Source organism: Artibeus jamaicensis, unplaced genomic scaffold (assembly GCF_021234435.1).
Source record: "Artibeus jamaicensis isolate MK-2021 breed Jamaican fruit bat unplaced genomic scaffold, CSHL_Jam_final contig_399, whole genome shotgun sequence".
NCBI lineage: Eukaryota > Metazoa > Chordata > Mammalia > Chiroptera > Phyllostomidae > Artibeus > Artibeus jamaicensis.
The window spans coordinates 3,467,177-3,488,601 of record NW_026521816.1 but is presented as its reverse complement, the minus strand read 5'-3'; the positions used below and the strand labels follow the sequence as shown (position 1 = coordinate 3,488,601).

General features: G+C 41.9%; 1 protein-coding gene across 1 annotated transcript in view; it reads right to left on the bottom strand.

The window, feature by feature from the left end:
- The window catches only part of ST6GAL2 (ST6 beta-galactoside alpha-2,6-sialyltransferase 2), a 40,172-nt gene extending 19,781 nt beyond the window's left edge, over positions 1–20,391 (bottom strand). Inside the window, exons 1-3 of the mRNA XM_037145361.2 lie at positions 19,485–20,391; positions 4,674–4,771; positions 3,174–3,275 (exon numbers count right to left, since the gene is read on the bottom strand). Coding sequence (XP_037001256.2) covers positions 3,174–3,275; positions 4,674–4,771; positions 19,485–20,391 — 1,107 coding nt within the window. The remainder of the gene's footprint in view (positions 1–3,173; positions 3,276–4,673; positions 4,772–19,484) is intronic.
- Between the last annotated feature and the right edge of the window lie 1,034 nt (positions 20,392–21,425).

Sequence of the window (21,425 nt, the reverse complement as noted above, 5' to 3'; positions counted from 1 at the left end):
AAATATTAGACCCCAAACCATAAAAATCCCAGAAGAAAACATAGTAAAATCTAGGACATTGCTCGTAGCAATATTTTATCTGATATATCTCCCAGGCAAGGGAAACAAAAGAAAAAATAAACTAATGGGACTACATCAAACTGTAAGTTTTTGCACAGCAAAGAAGATGATCAATAAAATAAAAAGACAACCCATGGAATGGGAGAACATATTTGCCAATACATCTGATAAGGGATCAATATTCAAAATTTATAAAGAACACCAAACAAACAATTCAATTAAAAAAAAGGGCAAAGGGCCTAAGTAGACACTTCTTCAAAGTGGACATACAGATGGCCAATAGACATATGAAAAGATGCTCAATATCACTAATAAGAAAAATGCAAATTAAAACTGCAATGAGATATCACCTCACACCTGTCAGAATAGCTATCACCAATTAATCAACAAACAATAAGTGCTGGTGAGGATGTGGAGAAAAGGCAACCCTTTTGCACTGTTGGTGGGAATGCAGAATGGTGCAGCCACTGTAGGAAGCAGTATGGAGATATCTCAAAAAATTAAAATTGGAACTTCCTTTTGATCCAGTGATCCCAGTTTTGGGAATACATCAAAAGAAATCCAAAACACTAATTTGAAGGAGCATAAGCACCCCTATGTTCATTGTAGCATTATGTACAGTCACAAAAATATTGAAGCAGCCCAAGGGTCCATCAGTAGATCAGTGGATAAAACAACTATGGGATATTTACACAATGGAACTCTACTTAGCCACAAAAAAAGAAGAAAATTTTACCTTTTGCAATGGTATAGATGGACCTGGAGAACATTATGCTAAGTGAAATATGTCAGTCAGAGAAAGACAAATACCATAAGATTTTACTTATATGTAGAATCTAATGAGCAAATTAAACTAACAAGCAAATTACAGATGAACTCATAGATGGAGAGCAGGGTGACAGCTCTGGTTGGGGAAGGTTAGTGGGTGGAGGGATTGAGCAAAAAGGAAAAAGGAGTCATGGACATGGACAACAATGTAGTGATCAGGGGGAAGGGAATAAATGGGTTAAATGGATATAGAAAAAAATACAATATGTTTTTTTGAAGTTTTATTAAAAAAACAGTGTCATATTTGGCTTATGGCTGTAGTTTGCTGACCCCCGGGCTAAAGAAGTAATGTTTTCCAAATCTAATCTATAGTGACAAAGCAAATCAGTTAAAGCCTAGGCCTTGGGTTGGGATTGGGAAGACTGATGGGTGGGGCACAAGGGAACTCTCTGGAGTGATTAAAAAATTCTATTTTTTAATTGTAGTCATAGATACATGACTATATGTATTTGCTAATATTCATCAAAATGTATACTTACATTAACTGTACATGAATTATGGTATAAGAAATAAACTATAGGTTTGTTTTAAAAAGTGTTTGCAGAAGTGTCTCAGGTAACAGTATGAAATGGAATTTGGAGAAGGTGTGAAGAGACAGGATCAACTAGAAGGGCTCAGGCCCCTCGCTCACTTCAAACAGATTCTCTCCTCTACTGTAATGTCCCAAAGAATATACTGGTGTTGAATGTGTTCTGTTTTAAAAATGCTGAGAATAACTGGGCCAGATCATCTTTTTTTAAAATTTATTTTTAGAGAGAGGAGAAGAGAAGGAGAAAGAGTGGGAGAGAAATATCAATGTATGGTTGCCTCTCGCGAGTCCCCTACTGGGGACCTGGCCTGCAACCCAGGCATGTGCCCTGACTGGGATTTGAACCAGCGACCCTTTGCTTCACAGGCCTGTGCTCAATCCACTGAGCTACACCAGCCTGGGCTGAGCCAGATCATCTTAAGTGAACTATGGCCCCAAGCCCTGAGGCAGTGGGAAAGGAGCCAGAGGAATGTAAACTTGCTTCTCCATTCCTCCCAGTCCTGACACAGAGGTACTGAAGGACAGGTCCTGCAGGCAGCAGCCTTGTCACTTAAATGCAGCACCTCTACCCATGGGGTTGGACAGCTCAGGGCCTTAGGCTTGGATGCTTCGAACAGCTAGAAGTTTTTAGTCTGTCCTCAAACAGCAAGAAAGCTATCAGAACTTAAAGCCAGAGAACCTCAGGCTGGGAAGGAAGCTGAAAGGTTCAAATACTCATTGATGCTTGATTCTCAATAGAGGGTACATATGAGAATCAACCAGGCTTTCTCAAAAAACATACATCAATGCTGAATGCTACATTTCTAGAAATGGGACTTTGACAGATATATTTGAAAAATACTCTGCAGGTGGTTTTGATTTGCAGTCCTGGTGAAAAGCTGGTTAGTAATCAGCTAGGTAAAGGTCCAACCTCAGTGTCAAAGTGAGCATAGACAGAACACTCTTTTCACCCTTGGACAGCTCTCTTAGAAAGTTGCCTTTTGCTGGAGCAAAGAAAGATTCTATCTGACAAGACCACATTCTCTCCATTCATAGCAGAACAGGTCGGAAAATTCTCACTGGTGCAGCTGACAGCATCTTTCACAAGTCTAAATAATCATCCATCTTCCCAGCCCTCTTTAAAAAACATCGACACTGGCTTTTCACCCAAGGTTTCACCAAAAGTAATTAGCTGCTTGTTTAGATAGACAATGATTTACCAGAAAGTCATGCATATAACTTGCTTACATTTTGTAGGCTAGGAATAATTTTGTTTATGCTCTATCATAAGATTAAGTAGGTATAGAAGCTGGAGCCAAAGAGGGATACACTCAAGGAAAGCCTGTGACAGGTTCATTTAAATTAATAATAAGATGTTGATGCACAGGTTTATATTTTTCTTGCCATGCACTTCCAATGTATTTCAAAAGGTGTTATAACTTCTTGGAAGGTGATGAAACCCTATCATAACAGGAACATTTTCAGTTTAATCAGCCTAAACTTCAGTGTAACCAGGAATTTCTGGGCATTATAACATTTTACAGTAAAAAAAAAATCCTGCAGAGCAAAAGCCCTTTTTAGACAGACAATGTTCACCAAATATGCTATTGGGAGTAGGTACCAAGATGGTATAAATACACAGGTATTTAAATGGTAATCACAATCAATTTCATTATTTCTATCAAAGCTCAATCTTTGACTTGCCTCCATAAGAAATCAATCAAAGGCACCTTCTGACTATTAGGGTTAGGATACAAGCAAAAAAGGAAAAACTTACCAGGTTAAGATTTGCAGAATAAGGAGCAGGGTCCCAAGCCACCAAAATGACATCTTTATACAATGAACTTTCAATGAAGTGATGGTTGGGGTTGGTCAGAATCTGCAAATACACAGAAAAACCATTTCAAAGCAAGTGTTTGTTTCTCCAAAATCAGACTTTAAAGAGAAATGATTTTTTTCCGTGTTCTGACTCATTCTTAAAACATTCCTCAGACTTTGTTTTCTTCTGTGGGAGGGAAAGAGAGGCTGGCATATGCACTAAAGCACTTAAAAGAAATGTCTGGGGAAATGAAATTTTAAAAAAATCTTCCAGTTCTTAAGATTTTTTAAGCACTGCACTCATATCTAGTGGTTTTGAAACAGTTCCTGAGAGATATAACCCTCCTGCTAATTCAGGCTCCCACAACCTTCCTTCTACAACTGCCCTCATAAGTAACTTGGAGAGAGAGTGGCAGGTGGGGACAAACTGAGTTACAAAGGTGCCTCTAGTGCACCAGCCTTGGGACAAAGGGGACACAGCAAGCCAGTCAACCTGTGTCAGCCCTGATATGACTGTTCTCCCTCTGTGATCCTATCTAGTTTTAGGCGAGTTCTTCAATCTCACTTGCCAATAATCTTTTTTTAAAGTACAGTTTTGGGAAAAATAATGTATTGTTTTCCTCAGTTTTAAGGCACAGTTTCTTACAGTTTTTTCCTTGTATTTTAATGTCTCTGAAGTTAAAGTGTATCTTACAGGTGACATTTATTTAATTTGATGGAATTTATCATCTCCTCTCTGAAAAGCTCTTATTAAATGAATGGTGAATCTTATAATCAATGGCATCTATAAAATAAGTAAATACAGCAACTGTTTTTTATCTTGCTGTATGCCATCTGGATCAGGGTAATAAGCAGAAATCTAACCTTTTGTTCTGCAAGCAATTCATCATAAGTCATTTATCACCTCATATTTTTCTTTATAGTTTGAAACTCTAGAAATTGTTGTAGTTTGTTCTAATTTTGCCACAAGTTTGGAAAACATTAAGAACACAAAGAGTACAGATATTTTCAATTCAACAATCCATTTTAATTTAAAAAATTTTTAAATAACAGACTAAAGTTTTCAAGCTACCAGATTACCTTAAATTTTGTATCTTTGCTTTTCTCTCCTTCATCCCCTGCTTCTCATGGCCACAACAACTTCTAAGTTTAACAGCTTTTTAAGTCCACAGAATGCAACATGGTAAGTCTATGAATATACATATATACACACATATATATATATATATATATGAATATATGTATACAGATTTTTCCCTTTGATCTTACTCATTTTTTCTGTTCATGTCACACATGAATTCCCATTTCTCTACCTTTTTTCTTCATTAATTCTTTATAATCACAAGACCCATAGAAATAAAGATCATGATCATGGGAAACTAGGTAACTTCTTTTCACTCATCTAATGAAAATATTTACCTATAGAATGCACATCCATGAAGCATTCCATCAATCTTACCTGGGAATTAATGATGCGCACAGTGGTTTTATTTCCAACATCTTTCTCATAGCCACGTGTAGGAGCAGCATTAAATCTCAAAACTGCATCATGAGAATCTAAGGGCACATAAGTGACAAACTCACTTTTTTCTCTGTAGAATAAACATAATCCAGCATAAATCTTAAAGCAAACATTTCAATATCCGAAGCTAATTAGACACCAACAATTAAGAGATCCATACACATTTTTCAGTACACTGTTTAGAATGAAATCCTGCCTAGGGGCAAATCAACATGGAAATACAAATAGACTCACTTACAATCCTACATCATTTAAGTTATACATCATTTTGATCCTACATTATTTAAATTATATAGAGATACCTAGGGGTTCACAATTTTTAAAAGGAGTGTGCTCTTTACAACCATTCTCCTGAAGATTCCAAAACATTTTGAAGATAGAATATATGGGAACAGGCAAGGATGCCATAACCAGCCTGCTCGCTGGTAGATTTTCACTGCTTGTAGATGGAGGCTGCTCTCAGTGCTTCTAATGCTCCTCCCTGAACCAAGATCCAGTGTGTCTCTCACACAGTGAGAGCCCTGGCCTTCAATGCAACTTTACCACTTCCGTGCATCTCTACATACTGCTGACAATGCCAAACAGACTCATATGAGAGCAATCTTAGGGTATTTTTTGTTTCTAGCAATGGCCTGACTTACTGCCTCAACAGAAGAAGGGAGAGATCACCAAAGGTTCAGCTACCATGGACCATAAATGGTCCATAAGTGCAACCTTGGTTCACAGACCCTCAACCACAACCTAAGTCTATGTCTATCTTCATCTGACTTGACAAACTTTCTCAACTTCTCCAAGGTACCAAAAACCAGGCTTCATATTGTAGATGGTGACAAGGGAGACAAGAGCTAGTGGAAGAGGGAAGCAGGTTCACCTGACTAAGGGATGAACAAGGAAGATATGTTCTCTTGTTACAAAGAAGTCTACATATTGGGTTGGCCAAAAAGTCTGTTTAGTTTTTTTCCATAAAATAAAATATATATTTTTTATTTTCACCAATAACTTTACTGACTTTGATATTTTATTTCAGCTACTCCCACATGGTATAATGTTGACTGCTCTCAATTTATGTCTGAATTTGATTACTATCAACTCAACTGGACCACGCATCCATGGAGCATCGTTCAGGGAGAAATCTCTAGCACAAAAGTTTGCAAACCACTCTTGAAACATTCAATCAGTAACAGCACTTTCTCTGTACACTGCAAAAATCTTTGTATGTGTTTCAGTTGTATTTTTACTTTTCTTTAAATAATGAAGCATAATATGCTGAAAATGTTGCATATTTTCTTTCATCTTCAACATTCAAATGGCCACACAAAAATTCACCAGTTATTTTTAAATGTATGCTGATATGACACTTATCACGATACATTCAAATGAAATTGTTTCAAGTGAAGTTAAAGACAACTAAGTGCTACTAGAGCCATCTTATGGAATAAAACAAACAAACTTTTTGGCCAACCCAATAAATACATATGTCTTGAAATTTCCTGTGCCAGCTCATGGTTTCTCAGAAACCAGCCTGAAACCAGAGTTAATCAGCAATAAGGAATTTCCATGGAAATCTTTAGCTTCAAAAATTCTATGTACATTTCAAGTTCAACTTGAAGAAATGAAAATACCTATTTATGAAAATAAGAAGTGGAATTATTCATTTCTGATTTGCCAAAGAACCCTATGGATACATGCCACACTTACAGTGACCACACTCCACTCAAGTCACTAAAGCAGTTAGCTTTTTGCACTTGAATCCTGCTATCCCTTCCTGGGGAGCATCCTTGTGAGAGATCTTGCTACTCCCTAAGTACTAGAAGCTTGGCATGCATGTCACCATTAAAACCATACTACAAAAGTGCCTCTTTTTACAAGCACTGAACTCAGAAGAATTCAGATTCCAGATTTGAGAACAAAATCGACACACTTCTGGAACACATAATAATGCATTCAGGATACCTGGCTATGTCTTCAAAGAGTCCTATCAATGTTCTTTTAGGGGAAATATTGCAATAGTCAGCAAGCTATTACCTGCCACCAGTGTTAGTAAATAAAGCTGTACCATAACACAGATATACTCATTTATTTATCTATTGTCTCTAACAACAGAGTTAAGTTATGAGACCCTATGGCTCACAGAGCCTAAAACATTCACCACCTGGCTCTTAAAAACAAGCAGTTTGCCACTCTCCAGATTCTTAGTTTTTGTTTTCAGGACTTTTTTACATTCTTGAAAATATATGACAACTGAAAGACATTACATTTATTTGGATAAGATCTGTCAATACATACTATATTAGAGTGTAAAACAGAAGCAATTTAAATGTTTATTAATTTAAAATAACATTTGTTATATACCCAGAGCAAGCATCTTTTCTAAACATGGAAAATCATCATAATTCTTTCCAAGTATGGATAAGTTTCCTTTTTATGCTTCGTGGTTATGAAGTGTCTCTGAGAGTGCCTTTAGTGGGGACTTTTTGTCATGTATCACTTCCCTGCGACACGCATCTTTATTTATTTATTTTTTTGGTCACAACTTCTTCCCTATTTGTGTTAAGTTTGCCTTCACTAAATTTCTCTGGGTGCAAAAAAATAAAATAAAATAAAATAACATTTGTTATTAAAATACATTAATGAGTGACTTTTTGGAAGACAGTTGGTTTCTCTCAGTTGCTTCTGCATCCAATCTGCTGCAATGCATTGCTTTAGTTGAAGTAAATGAAGACTCAGATGTATCACTGAAAATGAAGGAATATTTGAAATCTTTCCAGATTAGTAGGAAGTCTTCTTTGATTCTTTATAAAAACTTGATAAGTGTTAGTTTTGTAAAAGGTAGTTGCAATGAGGAATGTTACACAGTTCTTCATACTGTTACATCAAAGCCCATTAGTTTATCTTGCTCTTGAAATAGGTAATTCACCGATGTATAACTCTGTAACACTGTACAATGATTATCTGGAACTATCAGTTCAATAAGTGAACCAGATCTCCCAAGTATTGATGTTTCTTGTTATAAAATAAACCAAAGTCCTGTTTGAAAGCCTGAATTTTATTATTGGCAACAAATGATGTTAGTTATTTTCCTAAAAGTGACAGATTCACTTAATTCCTTTAATATCTGCCAATGTCCAAGACTGAATAAAGTCTGTCAGTCACTTGTTTCAAGTAAAACTTATGTTTCATGATAAAAATTGCTAGTTCTGCTCACAACTCACACAAATGCTTTTCTACTGTGTGTTGGTGTGCAGAATGCTTTTCAAGTTATTTTGCCCTTTGTCTTAAAATCTCAGGTACTCACAGACTGAGATTTAATTATACCAACAACTTTTAGTGCTTCATCAAGGGCATCTGTAAGTGAACTGGCACTTTTTTCTCTTACTGATGTGCTTGGCAGTGAAAAATACAACGCCTAGTAGAGTTGGGTCCTGCTGCCTTGATTTATGCTAAGCAGCAATTTTATCCACAAATGCTTTTGTAACATTAGTGCAAATGTCAACAATTAAAAAAAACCTTTGAGTATTATAAAAATAGTTTTCAGTTTGTGAATCCATGAAAGGGTCTTGAACTCTCCAAGTGTAAGGAAACCATCCTGTGTAAACTCCTCAGACAACCCTGTCTAACAGGACAGAGCATGAGAAGAGGCTGATGGGAAGTCATCCTCTGGACTGCTCTTCAACCTGGGCAGGCAGGATGCGGACTGGAACTATCTGGACCTGAGAAGGCACTGATCGGTAAGTGCTCTGCAGACCAGAGCCCGAGATCAGGCCCACCCCTTGCGGTGGAAGGAGAGACTGATCATCTCTCAGGCAGGCAATTAGCTGTAAGTCCTCTGGAGGCCAATTGGCCATCAGGAAGGGGAAACGTATCCCCACCTGGGCAGTCCTACTCCGGTGGGACTGTATAAACTCTTGAATGTTTGTCTGTGTGTTTGTGGGAGTGACTGTGTCTGTGGCTCCATGGGTAAAAAATCTACGAAGCAAGAGTGACTCCCTCCCCGCCCTGGAGGGATTGGAGGTGGCCGAGGCCTACATGGCCCCTTGCACCTGGTTCTGCTAAATGGGTCGCCAAGAAGACAGGGCTACCCCAGCTGAGCCCCCTTGATTGAGCCAGGAGTGAGCTGTGAAGACCTACTGGGCCTGCACTGGTGGCCCCGGCAGTGAGTCCTTTGGGAAACCAGATACCTCCTGGGAGCAGGGAGCCACCAGATTGCCTAAGCAAAGGAACCAAGAGTAAAAAGAATGATAGATAAATATAGATAAGTAGAAATGTGTATAAAGGATGTGAAAGTTTTAAACCTGAAGTAAAGGAAACCTCAACTACTTGCTTTCTGGTTTTGTGGGAAAAGAGCAAATTTCTCACATGTAGTTCTCTTTCTGATCAGAAACCTGTAATGTAAGACCTAGGAAAGGTCACCTGTAGCCAGTTGGGGAGTATGCCTTTGCCACCAGGGACCCAGGAAGGGGCTTCAGCCTGAAGCAAAGCAGCATGTCTCTGCCATGAGACCAGGCCTGAAGGAGTATGTCTCTGGGAGACAACAGTGGATGCATTGGTGCAAGAGAATGCCTCTACCTGTGTATTGTTTCAGAACTCTGTGTTTCGAATTTTGCTCTGTATCTGCTCTGAAAAGGAAAAAGAAAAAGCCCACTGGCAGGAAACAAAGATCAGGGTTACAGGCACCTACAATCCTCAGCCTAGCTAGCTTAGACCCAGACGAGACTGCCACAGGGCTTCAGAAACTCTCCCACTCCCCTCAGAGAGGCCCTGGCCAGAGATCTAAAATCATTCACTGAGAAGGAGACTGACCCAGTGTTACTGTGGTGTGTAGATGACCTCCTTTCAGCCACACCAACCTGAGATGGGTGCTGGGAGGGCCCTTGCCAGCTGTTCAAACTGCTAACCAAGACAGGGTACTGGGTGTCCTTAAAAAAGGGGCAAAAATTGAAATAGAGTGGGCACATTGCATACTTACCCCAGAGCTCAGGAAAAGTAGAGCACATGAACTGGACTCTCAAGGAAACTCTAGCTAAGTTCCACCAGGAGACTGGACTACCTTGGACTGATTTGCTGCCTCTGGCACTACTGAGGGTTAGAAATGCCCCTAACCCTTCAGGCTATACCCAGTATGAGTTAGTCTTCGGAAGACTTCCTCTCATTCTCATCCTCAGAATAGATAAAGGGGGACCCCAGACAGCATGAACTCCTGTGGTGACATTGCCTTCTGGGGAGGTGAGGCCCACTATGGCTTCTCCCACCCTGCAAGTGGGAGAAGTCTCCACCATGGATTCGCAGCCTCTGCAAGTGGGCTCTGCTCACCTGCTGCACCAGGGGCCTTGGAGGCCTCTGGGGCCTCCCTTGCTCTGGAGACTGGAGCCAGAGCCTTGGGGCTGCCAACGCAGGTGGGCAGAACCAAAGTCGGGGTGCCACTATTTTGGGTAAAATGGATGAGCCACGTGAATGCCTCACCATGGAGGAAAGAGCATTCATGGGCGTCACCATCTTAGAACTGGCTAAGGCTTCTTTTCAGATTATGAGCTGTATGTTGCTGCTGTGTGGACACTGCAGCAGTCAGGTTCTCTGTGTAACTGGTTCTAATAGGAATAGCTCTAGTTTTGAAGGTCATGAACTGAGGTCCAAGGCTGACCATCTGATTTATAGGGTGTTTGCAAGGTCTAAGCTTCAGAAAGGTAGAAAATATCCAGCATATCTAGGTACTTTAAGTAGAAGATGCTTATAGAAGATGCCTATAGTGCTAGGGACTTTTAGCTGCCAGATACTGAGTTTAAATAGAGTCCTTCCCAGTGTGGGAAAGGAACAGGGATTAAAAGTGAATTATGGATAGGTAAAATCTGGATAGGTAAAAAGGCTACAGAAAGTTTGTGAATATTGCAGAAAGTCTGCAGGAAGTTATAAAAATAAATGGAGACTTCCGCCAAGATGGAGGCATAGGTGGATGTGCCGTGCCTTCTCACACAACCAAGTTTAGAGACAATTAAATATTAGCAACAGAAAACATAGCCAGAACATGGAAAATTGAACTTTCGGAAGTCCGTTAACAACAAATTCTTCAGCCTGACCAGTAAGGGGCGAAACCAGCGGCTGGTGAAACGGGGTTGCACAGGAAAACTCGGTCGGACGGACTCAGGCGTGGAATCCATACACGCGGAATCCAGGCTCAGGGGTGGACCTAGTCAGCGACCAGGCGAGCGACTGCCGGGGAGACAGTGGGGAGCGGTGCTGTGTGTTGACTGTGGTCGCGCATTTTGTGCGCGGGCGGACAGGCGAGGGAGTGGGCGGTTGGACCGAGGACGGGTGGGTCCCCGTGGCAAGCGGCAGTGGAGGGCGCCGCCATTTCCCTGCTCTGACCCCACCTCCACATACAGCGTCATAACCCAGCGACTCTGAGTGGCCCGGCCCAGGTGAACCACCTAATGCACTGATCCTCACCCAGCTGTGAGAAACAGCAGAGGGGGTCGCCATTTCCCCGCTCTGACCATGCCCCCACATACAGCATCACAACCCAGCGACCTGGGAGTCCAAGGGGCCGCTTCTCACACTTAAAGGGCCTGAACAGACCAGAAATGTCGCAAAAATATCTCAAAGCCCCAGAGCCCATAGATCTAAGTGATGAAGAAATAGCAAAACTCTCAGACGCACAGTTTAAAACACTGGTCATCAGGATCCTCACAGAACTGGTTGATTATACTGACAAATTAGACAAATATATGAAGGTGAAACTAATTGAAATGAATGGAATTGCACAGGACACCAATAGCAATGAAAAGGAAACTGGGACTCAAATCAATGGAGTGGACCAGAAGAAAGCAAATAATGGCCAAACAGAAAAGAGTCAAGAAGCAAGAATTCAAAGAAATGAGGAGAGTCTTAGGAACCTCCAGGACATCTTTAAACGCTCCAATATCCGAATTATAGGGGTACCAGAAGGGGGAAAGGCACAGCCACCAGTGGAAAACTTATTTGAACAAATAATAAAGGAGAATTTCCCCAATCTGGCAAAGGACATAGACTTCCAGGAAATCCAGGAAGCTCAGAGAGTCCCAAAGAAGATGGGCCCAAGAAGGGACACACCAAGGCACATCATCATTACATTAGCCAAGATTAAAATGAAGGAGAGAATCCTAGAAGCAGCAAGAGCTAAGGGGACAGTCACCTACAAAGGAGTCCCCATCAGACTGTCAGCAGATTTCTCAAAAGACACCTTACAGGCAAGAAGGGGCTGGAAAGAGGTATTCCAAGTCATGAAATCCAAAGACCTACAACCAAGATTGCTCTATCCAGAAAAACTTTCATTTAGAATGGAAGGACAGATAAAGTGCTTCTCAGATAAGATCAAATGCAAGGAGTTCATCATCACCAAGCCCTTATTATATGAAATGTTAAAGGGACTTATCTAAGAAAAAGAAGTTAAAGAAACATGAACAGTGAAAGGACAGCAAACTCACAGTTATTAACAACCACACCTAAAACAAAAACAAACTAAAAGGACAGCTAGATCAGGAGTCGAAACATAGAAAGGAAGATCTCAAGGAGGGTTAGCAATAGGGGAGTGGGAGAAGGAGAAGGGGGGAGAAGGTACAAAAAATAAGTAGCATAGACAGTAGATAGAAAATAGATGGGGGGGGGGCAAGAATAGCATGGGAAATATAGAATCTAAAGGACTTGAGACACATGATCATAAACTAAAGGGGGGGTAATGGTGGGGATGGGGGCGTAGTGTGGAGGGGAATGAAAGGGGAATAGAACAACTGTAACAGCATAATCAATAAAAAAAATTTAAAAAAAGAGAAAAAAATAAATGGAAATGTGAAAGTTTTGAAAAGAAATTATGGAAAGTTTTGGAAAGAAATTATGTGGTGTTAGTAATAGAAGGTATAAGGCATGGAGATGCATCTTGATGGGTATTAGAAGGAGAAAGATTTTCCTTCAAGGTTTGTGTTTTCTCCCTACCTGATCCCTCCACAATTTGGCATTCTGAAGAGATGAATGATGATGTAAGGTTTCTTTGCATAAAACCAATAAGATCAGTCATTAATAGTGGTTTCGTTAACCGGACTTTGACTGGAATGTCACGCCTGAAGAAGACATGTATGGGTTCTGGTCATTACCAGAAAGCCCTGAGGAACTGGGATTGACCTGGGAAGTTAGTGAAAGCCCACGAGAAAAGCCTAGTACTTTGGTTGGTTGTGTGGTTCCAGCCAGCCTTTCCAGGGAAGGAATGAAGGTTGCTTTCCTGAAAGATAGCTAAAAAGGAACCTGTAGGCACAATGGAGGCTCAAGGATTTGAGTGAAACAACTGGTACAGGTGAAGCCAGATGTCAGATATGTGGCTCTGCTTCTGTGTCCTGAGGGGTGGACTGAGAAGTCAATCTGAAGATTCCCTCTGTGAGTTCCAGCAAAGCGGACTTAAGGATCATAAGTGATCCAGGCTGCTCTTGGTGTGTTTATGCAAATGAACAGCCAAAATCAAAAGTTGGACCCAAATAGTCCCTGTAATAACAGTAAGGGTGATCTTAAGGAGAAAAATTATAGTTCAAGGAAAATCACTATGCTCAATATTAGACATCAGAATGGCGCAGCTAACTGTCTTGAAAGTTTATTTTCATTAAAGAGTTGAAACCAGGTTTGTGATGTCACCGAAAATGTACAATTTACAGTTGTAAAGGACCTGTCAAATTGCCACTGTTAAATGTCATTGCAGGAAGGACTTTGCAATGGAATGTCATCCCAAAAGACAGTCTCACAGGCACAGTGACTGGTTTGAGGATTATTGTGTGAATTAACCTGTGTGTTCTTCTGTTTTCATAGGGCGTATGCCTATGACCTGCCTATACCTATGGATGATTAGTTACAATATAGGCCTCACTTAAGGAGCCCATCTTTATCGTCAACCTCCTGAGACTCAACGGTTTGATTGAACTAAGTAGTTAGGTTGATAAAGGGTTGGGGTGGTGTGTGGGCTTCACTTTACAACTGATTTTCCCTTTTCTGTCTGGAGAGCTTGGACAGAAAGGGTTCAGAAATCTGAAAGGAGGAAAATCCTAATGTATTCCCCTCAGCCCGAGTGAAGTATAGTGGGCCATAAGAGTCTTGGATAGGTGTAGCATGCCTTGTACAACTTCCTCCAGATAAGCCATTTTTTTTACTGAAGTCCCTGCCTTTGTCATTTAATAGTTATGATTTAATTGTGCTTCCAATTTCTTGCCTAATCTGTCACCTCCAGCACATGACCTGACCAGAAGGCCAATGGTCCAGTAATGTCAGCCTTTGGACACCAAGCCTGTGACTTCCTGGAGACAGCCAACTGACCAGGACCCTGTAAGGTCCTTCCACTTGCAGGAAGGACTCCCTCCATGCTGCACCCCCCCTTTCAGGGTACCCCTGACCCAAGGGTAGGTAGGATGATGTCCATGTCCAGCCGGAAGTAATTATATGAAGATGAGACCTTCGTCCATTGTCCTGTATATGATTCCAGAAGGAGAAAGGAATCTCAGAACCCCTCCCTAATAGTAAGTCACAGGAGGGGGAAAATGATGAGGAAAGAAACCTCATTAATGCTCTGAATCCAGGAAAAGGGGGTGGAGACCTGTACGTTCCTAGGAGAGAAATGTTGCTATTATGTAAATCAGTCAGAGATCCTAGCAAAGAAAGTTAAAGAAATAAGAAAGAATATAAAACTGCTGCCACACCAAAGAAACAGAAAGTTACAATTAGAGAACTGGGGAATAAACCCTCAAGCCTGGCTTCAGTGGCTGCTCCCCTTCCTGGGACCCCTAATCATCATTTTCTTAGGCCTGAGTTTTGGCCTCTGTATACTATGGACCACAGTCCAGAGTCTCGAGGCCACAGTGACTTGCAGAACAACCACCAAGATCCTGTCCCTCCAGAGACATCATTATCAGAAGATACCCCAAGATTTATAGGTCAGCCTTATAGTGATGCTAGACCAGCTAACAGTGCTGTCAAGCATCAAAGGGGGGAAATGTTGGGGGAAATTGATAGCTATTTTAAGACACAGCACAGTGACTAGAGAGTGATTTGTTTTTCTTTTGGCCTCTGTGGACTATTTATCATCTACATGCCAGAGATAACGCTCTGCTCCTTCTGCTTCTGTAAGCTGCCTCCTGCTTTCACGCCAGAAGTAATGGTCCAAAGGACAGGTTCTCCCTTGCTCTATAAAAATAACTGCTCCCCCACTGCTCAGGGCCCAGAATTTGGAGACCGACTACTCTGGGTCCACGCATTTAAAATAAAGTTCCACTCCATACACCCAAAAGCGGCTGATTTTTCTGTAACAGTAGAAGCCTGAAGAATTAAAAGGTTAATTTTGTGGTGGAAGCAGAGAGGTAGAGCTGAGGCTGAGTAGATGTGGACTGAAGCTCTTAAAGCTGTCTGTGAGCAGAATCTGGCAAGGTGGGAGGGCGGTATGGGGAGGATTAGCTGAGAGTGTACCCATCAGACAGACATTTTTTGTAAACATATATCTGTTTGTGTGTGAACCACCATGATAATAAACCTTAAAAATGAAGCTGTCCATTCACATTTAGAAAAGAAGAAACAGGACAGCAAGCATAAAGGGAATAAAGTAAGGCACTATTTCCAGAAAAGGCATTTATTTTTAGGTTGGAGCCAGTTTATGTTGACTTGAGAACAAAGCCAGTCTAAATGCACACACTGAAGGAAGATTAAAGCCCTTCAGAGAGCAGCCAGCCAGAAGGCCCACAAGCAGTCACTGCCCTGCTGTGGGCACTGTGTCCATTCCCTTCCCCTCCTCTCCTAAACTCATCCAGAAAACAAAATTTGCAAGAATAAGAAAGTAAAAGCCTGCCTTTTAAAGGGAATTCATCTGTCTTCTGACTCCACCACCCTGGTCTGACTCACCTTTCTCGGGACTTCTGCAGTATGACTTACTTTCTTCATGCCATCAAACCTAGGCTCTGGAGTCATCTCTCTAAAATAAGAAGTTGACCCATCACTCCTCTGCTTCAAAGATTGCAGTGCCTCTCATCATGAGCCCCGGAGTCAAAGCTGGAGTTTCTGGAGACCCAGATTGGGGTTGGATGAAATCCAGGCTCCACCCACTGGGCCTTCTAGGTGCCTACATTTCCTTATCCATAAGACAGGAATAATCAATCTATTACTTAGGTTTGCAAGAAAGACTACAGCAGTTACCACATAAAAGCATTTGGTACTGTAACACCCTACCTATGATTACAATCATTGAGTGAAGTCTAACTTCTGGAGAAGGGTGCCGAAGCACATCTTGGAGCTGACCTCCTGCCCACCTATCCAGCTTTCTTTCCTCTCACCTCCCAGCCCCATGCTACCCCTCCAACTCACTTCACCTGAATGCTGCATCTGTGACCTGGATTTCCCTCTTCTGGTCAGTGTTTGCTAACCTCTTCTCTCTCCCCAGGCACCAGCCCTTACCATGGTTAAGATTCTGCCCTCTTCCTTTTCTCTCAGTCTTTCTCCTAACCACGGTATTTCCATAGCCTGTTCTCAGTCTATTTTCCTCACTAGACTACGGAGGATTTGAGGTTTATGTCTGTTCCCTATTCATCTTTGGGTCACTAATCACTAGCATAGTTACCAGGCCTCAGAGAGATGGGGATCAATAAATATTCAATGCTTGGTGAATGACTATATGATCTTTCTTGCTTTTATTTATTTGTTGGTTGGTTTGTTTATTTTTTAACAGGAGATGGCAAATCCAGACTCTGCCTCCAGGGTAGTACTATATGCTCCACTCCCTATACACTCCCTCTCCCCTTTTCTCATACACTTTCCAAAACTTGAGTTTCAAGTATGCAGGTCCTGATCTCCCATATCAAGGCCACCACTGTTAGATCTGAGTAAACAGTTCACTGCAGTGTGTTTCCACAGGACTGCTGGCAGTTGAACTTACTACCACATTATTGTTTATATGTGTGGGTGAAAAAAGATCGCACTGATTCTAGAAAAAATGCCCCACAGTTGCCTAACAGTTCAGTTTCCTTTTCAATAACATATTCAAAGTGGAGGTGTTGACAACTGCTACAATGTTTTTAAAAACAATTACAGAGCATAACTCAGTCTAACAGAACTGGAAAACAGGACTGCACTGCCAATAGAACCAGCAGAGGGAGCTAGAGGGAAGCCAGCCAAAACAGAAACCTGAGGGCAACTGAGTCTTCCTCTATGGGTGAGGGATGGTGATTGCTAGATATTCAGGGCCAGTTCATTGGCAAGGGCCTTCTGGCTGCACTGACATTGAGCTAGCTAGCCCCAGGCACTTTCTTAGCTGTGCCCTCAGTTTTTCTTAATAAAACTATGTTTTTGATTTTTGGGGGGTCAAGATGAATTTAGCTAAATAGTACAGCATGCTTCAATATTCCAGGTTGCCTGGAGGAATCTACTGGTGACTTTGTGTTTATTAATAGAACCATTAATAACTATATGTTGATAAGCATGTATACATTTGGGTGAGTAGGAAGGAGAAACTCACCACCTCACATGGGCAAGAGCTGATGCTAAGAGATAGTATCTTATAAAAGTGAAGTAGTTTTCATTTTTACTATTGTATTATGCTTTGATAATATATTCTTAAAATGGTAGGTACAAAACTGGATTCAAAGGAACCTAAGCAAAATAACAGAAAACTGTAAATACTTGTGTTTTTCAGTTAAGATTCTACAATTCTAATCACAAAGCCTCATGAGAGTGCATACAATATAAATTAAATCTGGATACTAGAAATTAACAAAGATGTAAGTGATATTTCCCATTCCTCCAAAGCATGTAATGTCCAGTGTCTTTCATACTCTATTTCAAATTCTGAAAAGGTTTATGAGACTCTGGTCAGAGACATTTATGGAAGAATAAAGAGCAGGGCAATTCTCACTAACAGGCAAGAGCAATCCAGATTTGCAGCTATGATTCAGAAGTGTTTAAACACTGCAAAACAAAACCAGAAGCCAGTTACTGCCTGCTTTAAAGCATAACACTTAAATTCCTTCTTACATTATTAACAATGGTCCTGGAAACAAGGAAGAACTGTGACATTACTTCACTCTGGGTACCTCTAAACCACTGCTTTTCCTCGTTAATTGAAGGCTGTTCTGCTCCAGCCTTGGCTACACATTTATGTGACACATGGACAGTGTTATTTTAAGACCACTGTAATGTCAGCACAGGGATACTGGGACTCCAGACCTCAAATCTAGACTTGTATCACTTTTTTTAACTTTAAAAATATTTCACTTTTAGTCTCATTCCCAAGAGCATCTGAGATGAAGTCTGAGTTGTGAAGCCTGATTTTAAAAATGGCTGATATTCAGAATATCAACCACTCCTAAAGGACACAGAACAGCTAATGGGTCCAGGAAACAAAAGGTATTCCTTTCTAATGAGTAGGTGATACACCCTGATTGTCACTTCCAGATTAGTTACAAGTAACACTACCTATTGTGAGAATGTATTAGACTTGGTTGTTTTACATTGGCATTTCAGGCTGAGTCTGTCTGATTCACATTTATCCTTTGGCACTGAGCACAGAAACTGGCACATAGTAGGGGCTAAATGCCTGTTTGTTAAATGAGTTAATGGGCCTAAAGGGCCAAGCTGCTTGCTCACTGGTACAGCAACAGAATTAGCTTGGGAATGGAGGGAAGCCAAAGTCCTTAGAGCAAAGACTGAAGTTTCCTGAAGAAGGATTTCTACATCAAGACTGTAACCCTGAGTTTCCCACCCACCAGCCTGTCCTACAAATTACAGAATTATCAGTCCCAACAATCATAAGCGCAAGCCCTTAAAATAAATCTTTCTCTCTACATATATATTCCATCAGTCTGGTTCTCGGTCAGGCTTAATTACAGGAACTATGAAACAGACTGTCCTCAAGGCTCTTCACGTGGATTTGAAGATGGGGAGTCTGGGATGCGGTCCTGTTATTTACCATTTGAGAGAAGATCCCTGCTAGGTGCACCAGCTATGACCAAAGGTGAGATTGGTACCAATGGGTCGAAGGTCAGAACTCACTGTGGCAATAGGAAAGATGTTCTCTCAACATCTTTTGAGTAATTGGGCTGTACTCAAAGCCTACACATCGGTTTAACAACCAACTACAATCATCATGAATACTATTCTTTGGAGGTGGCATGACTAACTGCCTTATTCCTGTGGGAATTTGCTTTCCTTTCTCACCCTCTTATTTATGACCCATAACTCTGCCACACTACAGGTTCATCAGGCTTTTGAGGACCAGGCTGGGAGACTATCAACTCAGAACATGGCTTCTAAGGGAGCTGAATACAGAGACCAGGCAGTGAGGAAGGTCTCAGCTGCAAAAGATGGGGGAGCTGGCCTTTCATGCCTCCTGGCACCCAGCAATGGAGAGCACACCTCTGCTCTAAAACTGCCTGCCTCAAAGGATACCTTTCCTGGGATCCCAAACAGGGTCTTTCAGACCCAACTACAAAAAATAAATAAATAAAGAGAAATAAAGAAAGGAAGGAAGGAAGGAAAAACAAGAAAGGAAGGAAAAGAAAGGAAGAAAGAAAAAAGGAAGGAAAGAAAGGAAAGGAAAAGAAAAGAAAGGAAAGGAAAAGGAAAAGAAAAAAGCACTCTAGTCAATGTCCAGAACACCCAGCGCTAAGCCCCAAGTGTGCACTGCCAGTGGGAACCAGAGGAAGGTTGGAGACACAGCCAACTCTAATAAAGCACCAAGCCCAGCAGAATCCCCACGACCACACCCACCTATCTCCTCCCCCAAGGAGGAGTTGAGGATGGCACCAGCAGACATGACCACGGCGCAGGAGCGCAAGCCGTGTGGGTGCAGCTGGTTGAGTGGCACTGCAGGCACCAGACCCCGCCAGCCCAGCGCAGAGAAGGGGGGCTCTGTGCCATCCAGCGTGCGCACTCGCACCCGGCGCTGCAGCGAGCACAGCAAAGCCCCCCGGCTCCGCCCCGTCGCACGCCTCCTGCGGAAACGCACGCCGTGCTTATTAGTGGTCATGTAGTCCCTCATTGCCTTCTGCAGGCGCGGGTTGAGCATCTTGGAGGAAATGTTTCCCTTCCACAGCTGGTGCAGGAAGGTTCTAGACATTGAGGAATACAATCTGTCTCCATCATTCTCCTCCTCCAGCAAATGGCTGTTCCTCTGATGCAGGTGCCTTTTCTTCACCATCGATAACCCCTCCCACCTGCCAGGGTGTCTGAGGAAATGCGACTCCCATGCACCCTGAGTATGGCTGCGAGGCCCTGGCTGACCAGCAGCAAAAAAGTAGTTGTTGTCCTCTGGGTAGAAAGTACTTTGAGATTTTCTCCCAATCTGGGATGAAAAGAACTCGTCTTTATTTTTAACTCCACTTTGCACCTGGGTCCATTTCTGCTGATAGTGAGGCCCTGTGGCGTGTCCATCTGGCAGCCCCTTGTTTGCCTCCACACTTTCTGGTGAGGATGGCTCCTGCATGGCACCCATGATGGTCCTCTGCTTCCCCTGCATGGGCAGGAGCCTCCTGGTCTCCAAGAAGGCAAAGGAGCTGGGTGCAGGCTCAGCAGGGTTGCTGTCAGTGAAGTAAACGAAAATCGCCAGGAAGAGGATCCCCCAAGCAAACATCCCACAAAGAGTTCGTCGTCTCCACAGCTTCAAGTGAGGTTTCATGGCAGGGCTCTGGGGTCAGCAGCTGGCATCCTAAAGCAGCAAGGGGAGAATGAACCTGTAAAACAGTTAAGTTTACAGTTAGCCAATGTGGACATATGTGAGAGATCAGTGGGGACGGTCTATCTTTGCAGTGTTCCTGTTGAGGAGGGTCAGAATGGGCACCATAAACCAGGATCATTGGGAAGCTTTTCCTAAATTTGGCTGTCTTATTTCCCCCAACCTCCATCCTCTGCAAAGGTCCCACCATCTCAGCTGAGAGTCTTGGGAGAGAGGAGGTAGAGTGGATGTGTATTTGGAAACCCTGTCCGGGTCACTAGGTGATGGGTTTGTCTTCCTACTTTTACAGCTGCTTAAAATAGGGACCATGCCAACAACCTCTACCTGAAACTGGGTTTATTCAATTATGAATTGAATAATTTGATGAAACAAAGCAGGAGAGTTGAGCAGAGTTTGACAACTATTACCTGTTTATCAGATGGCCAAAAGCTCAAAGCTCATATATTGTACAGCAATATTGCTGTGTATTCCTAAAGGATGACAACCATATCTGATTTCCCATGGTCTCCCACAGGCCTGGGAGGCTGCCTGAAACACATCAGAAGTCCACCCATTGTTCTGAATTGGCAATGCTTCAGTGTGTGTTGCTGCAGGGGGATGTTATGTCCAGGTGTCTGTGGACTTCAATAGTGCCTCAAATAATGTGTACCTACTTCACCCTCACCTTGAGTTTCTTAGGGAATAAGAGTGAAGGTATTAAGATTTTACATAAGGGAGGAGATGAGGAGAGAGCTGGCTGATTCCAGATGAGCCTTCAACCAAGAAAGGGTAACAAAGTGGGCAGAAATGAGAAGTATAACATGGAATGTAAGGGAGAAGGAACCTGTCCTCCATACCATATTGCAACAATGTTATCGCTACACAGATACCTGGGTGGTACAGTGCTTGGTATTAAAGAAAAAATAAAAATATTAATAAGAAATGTACCCAAGCTTCAGGAATGTAAGCCAAGCACCAGAAAGGCAAAAACATGCAGA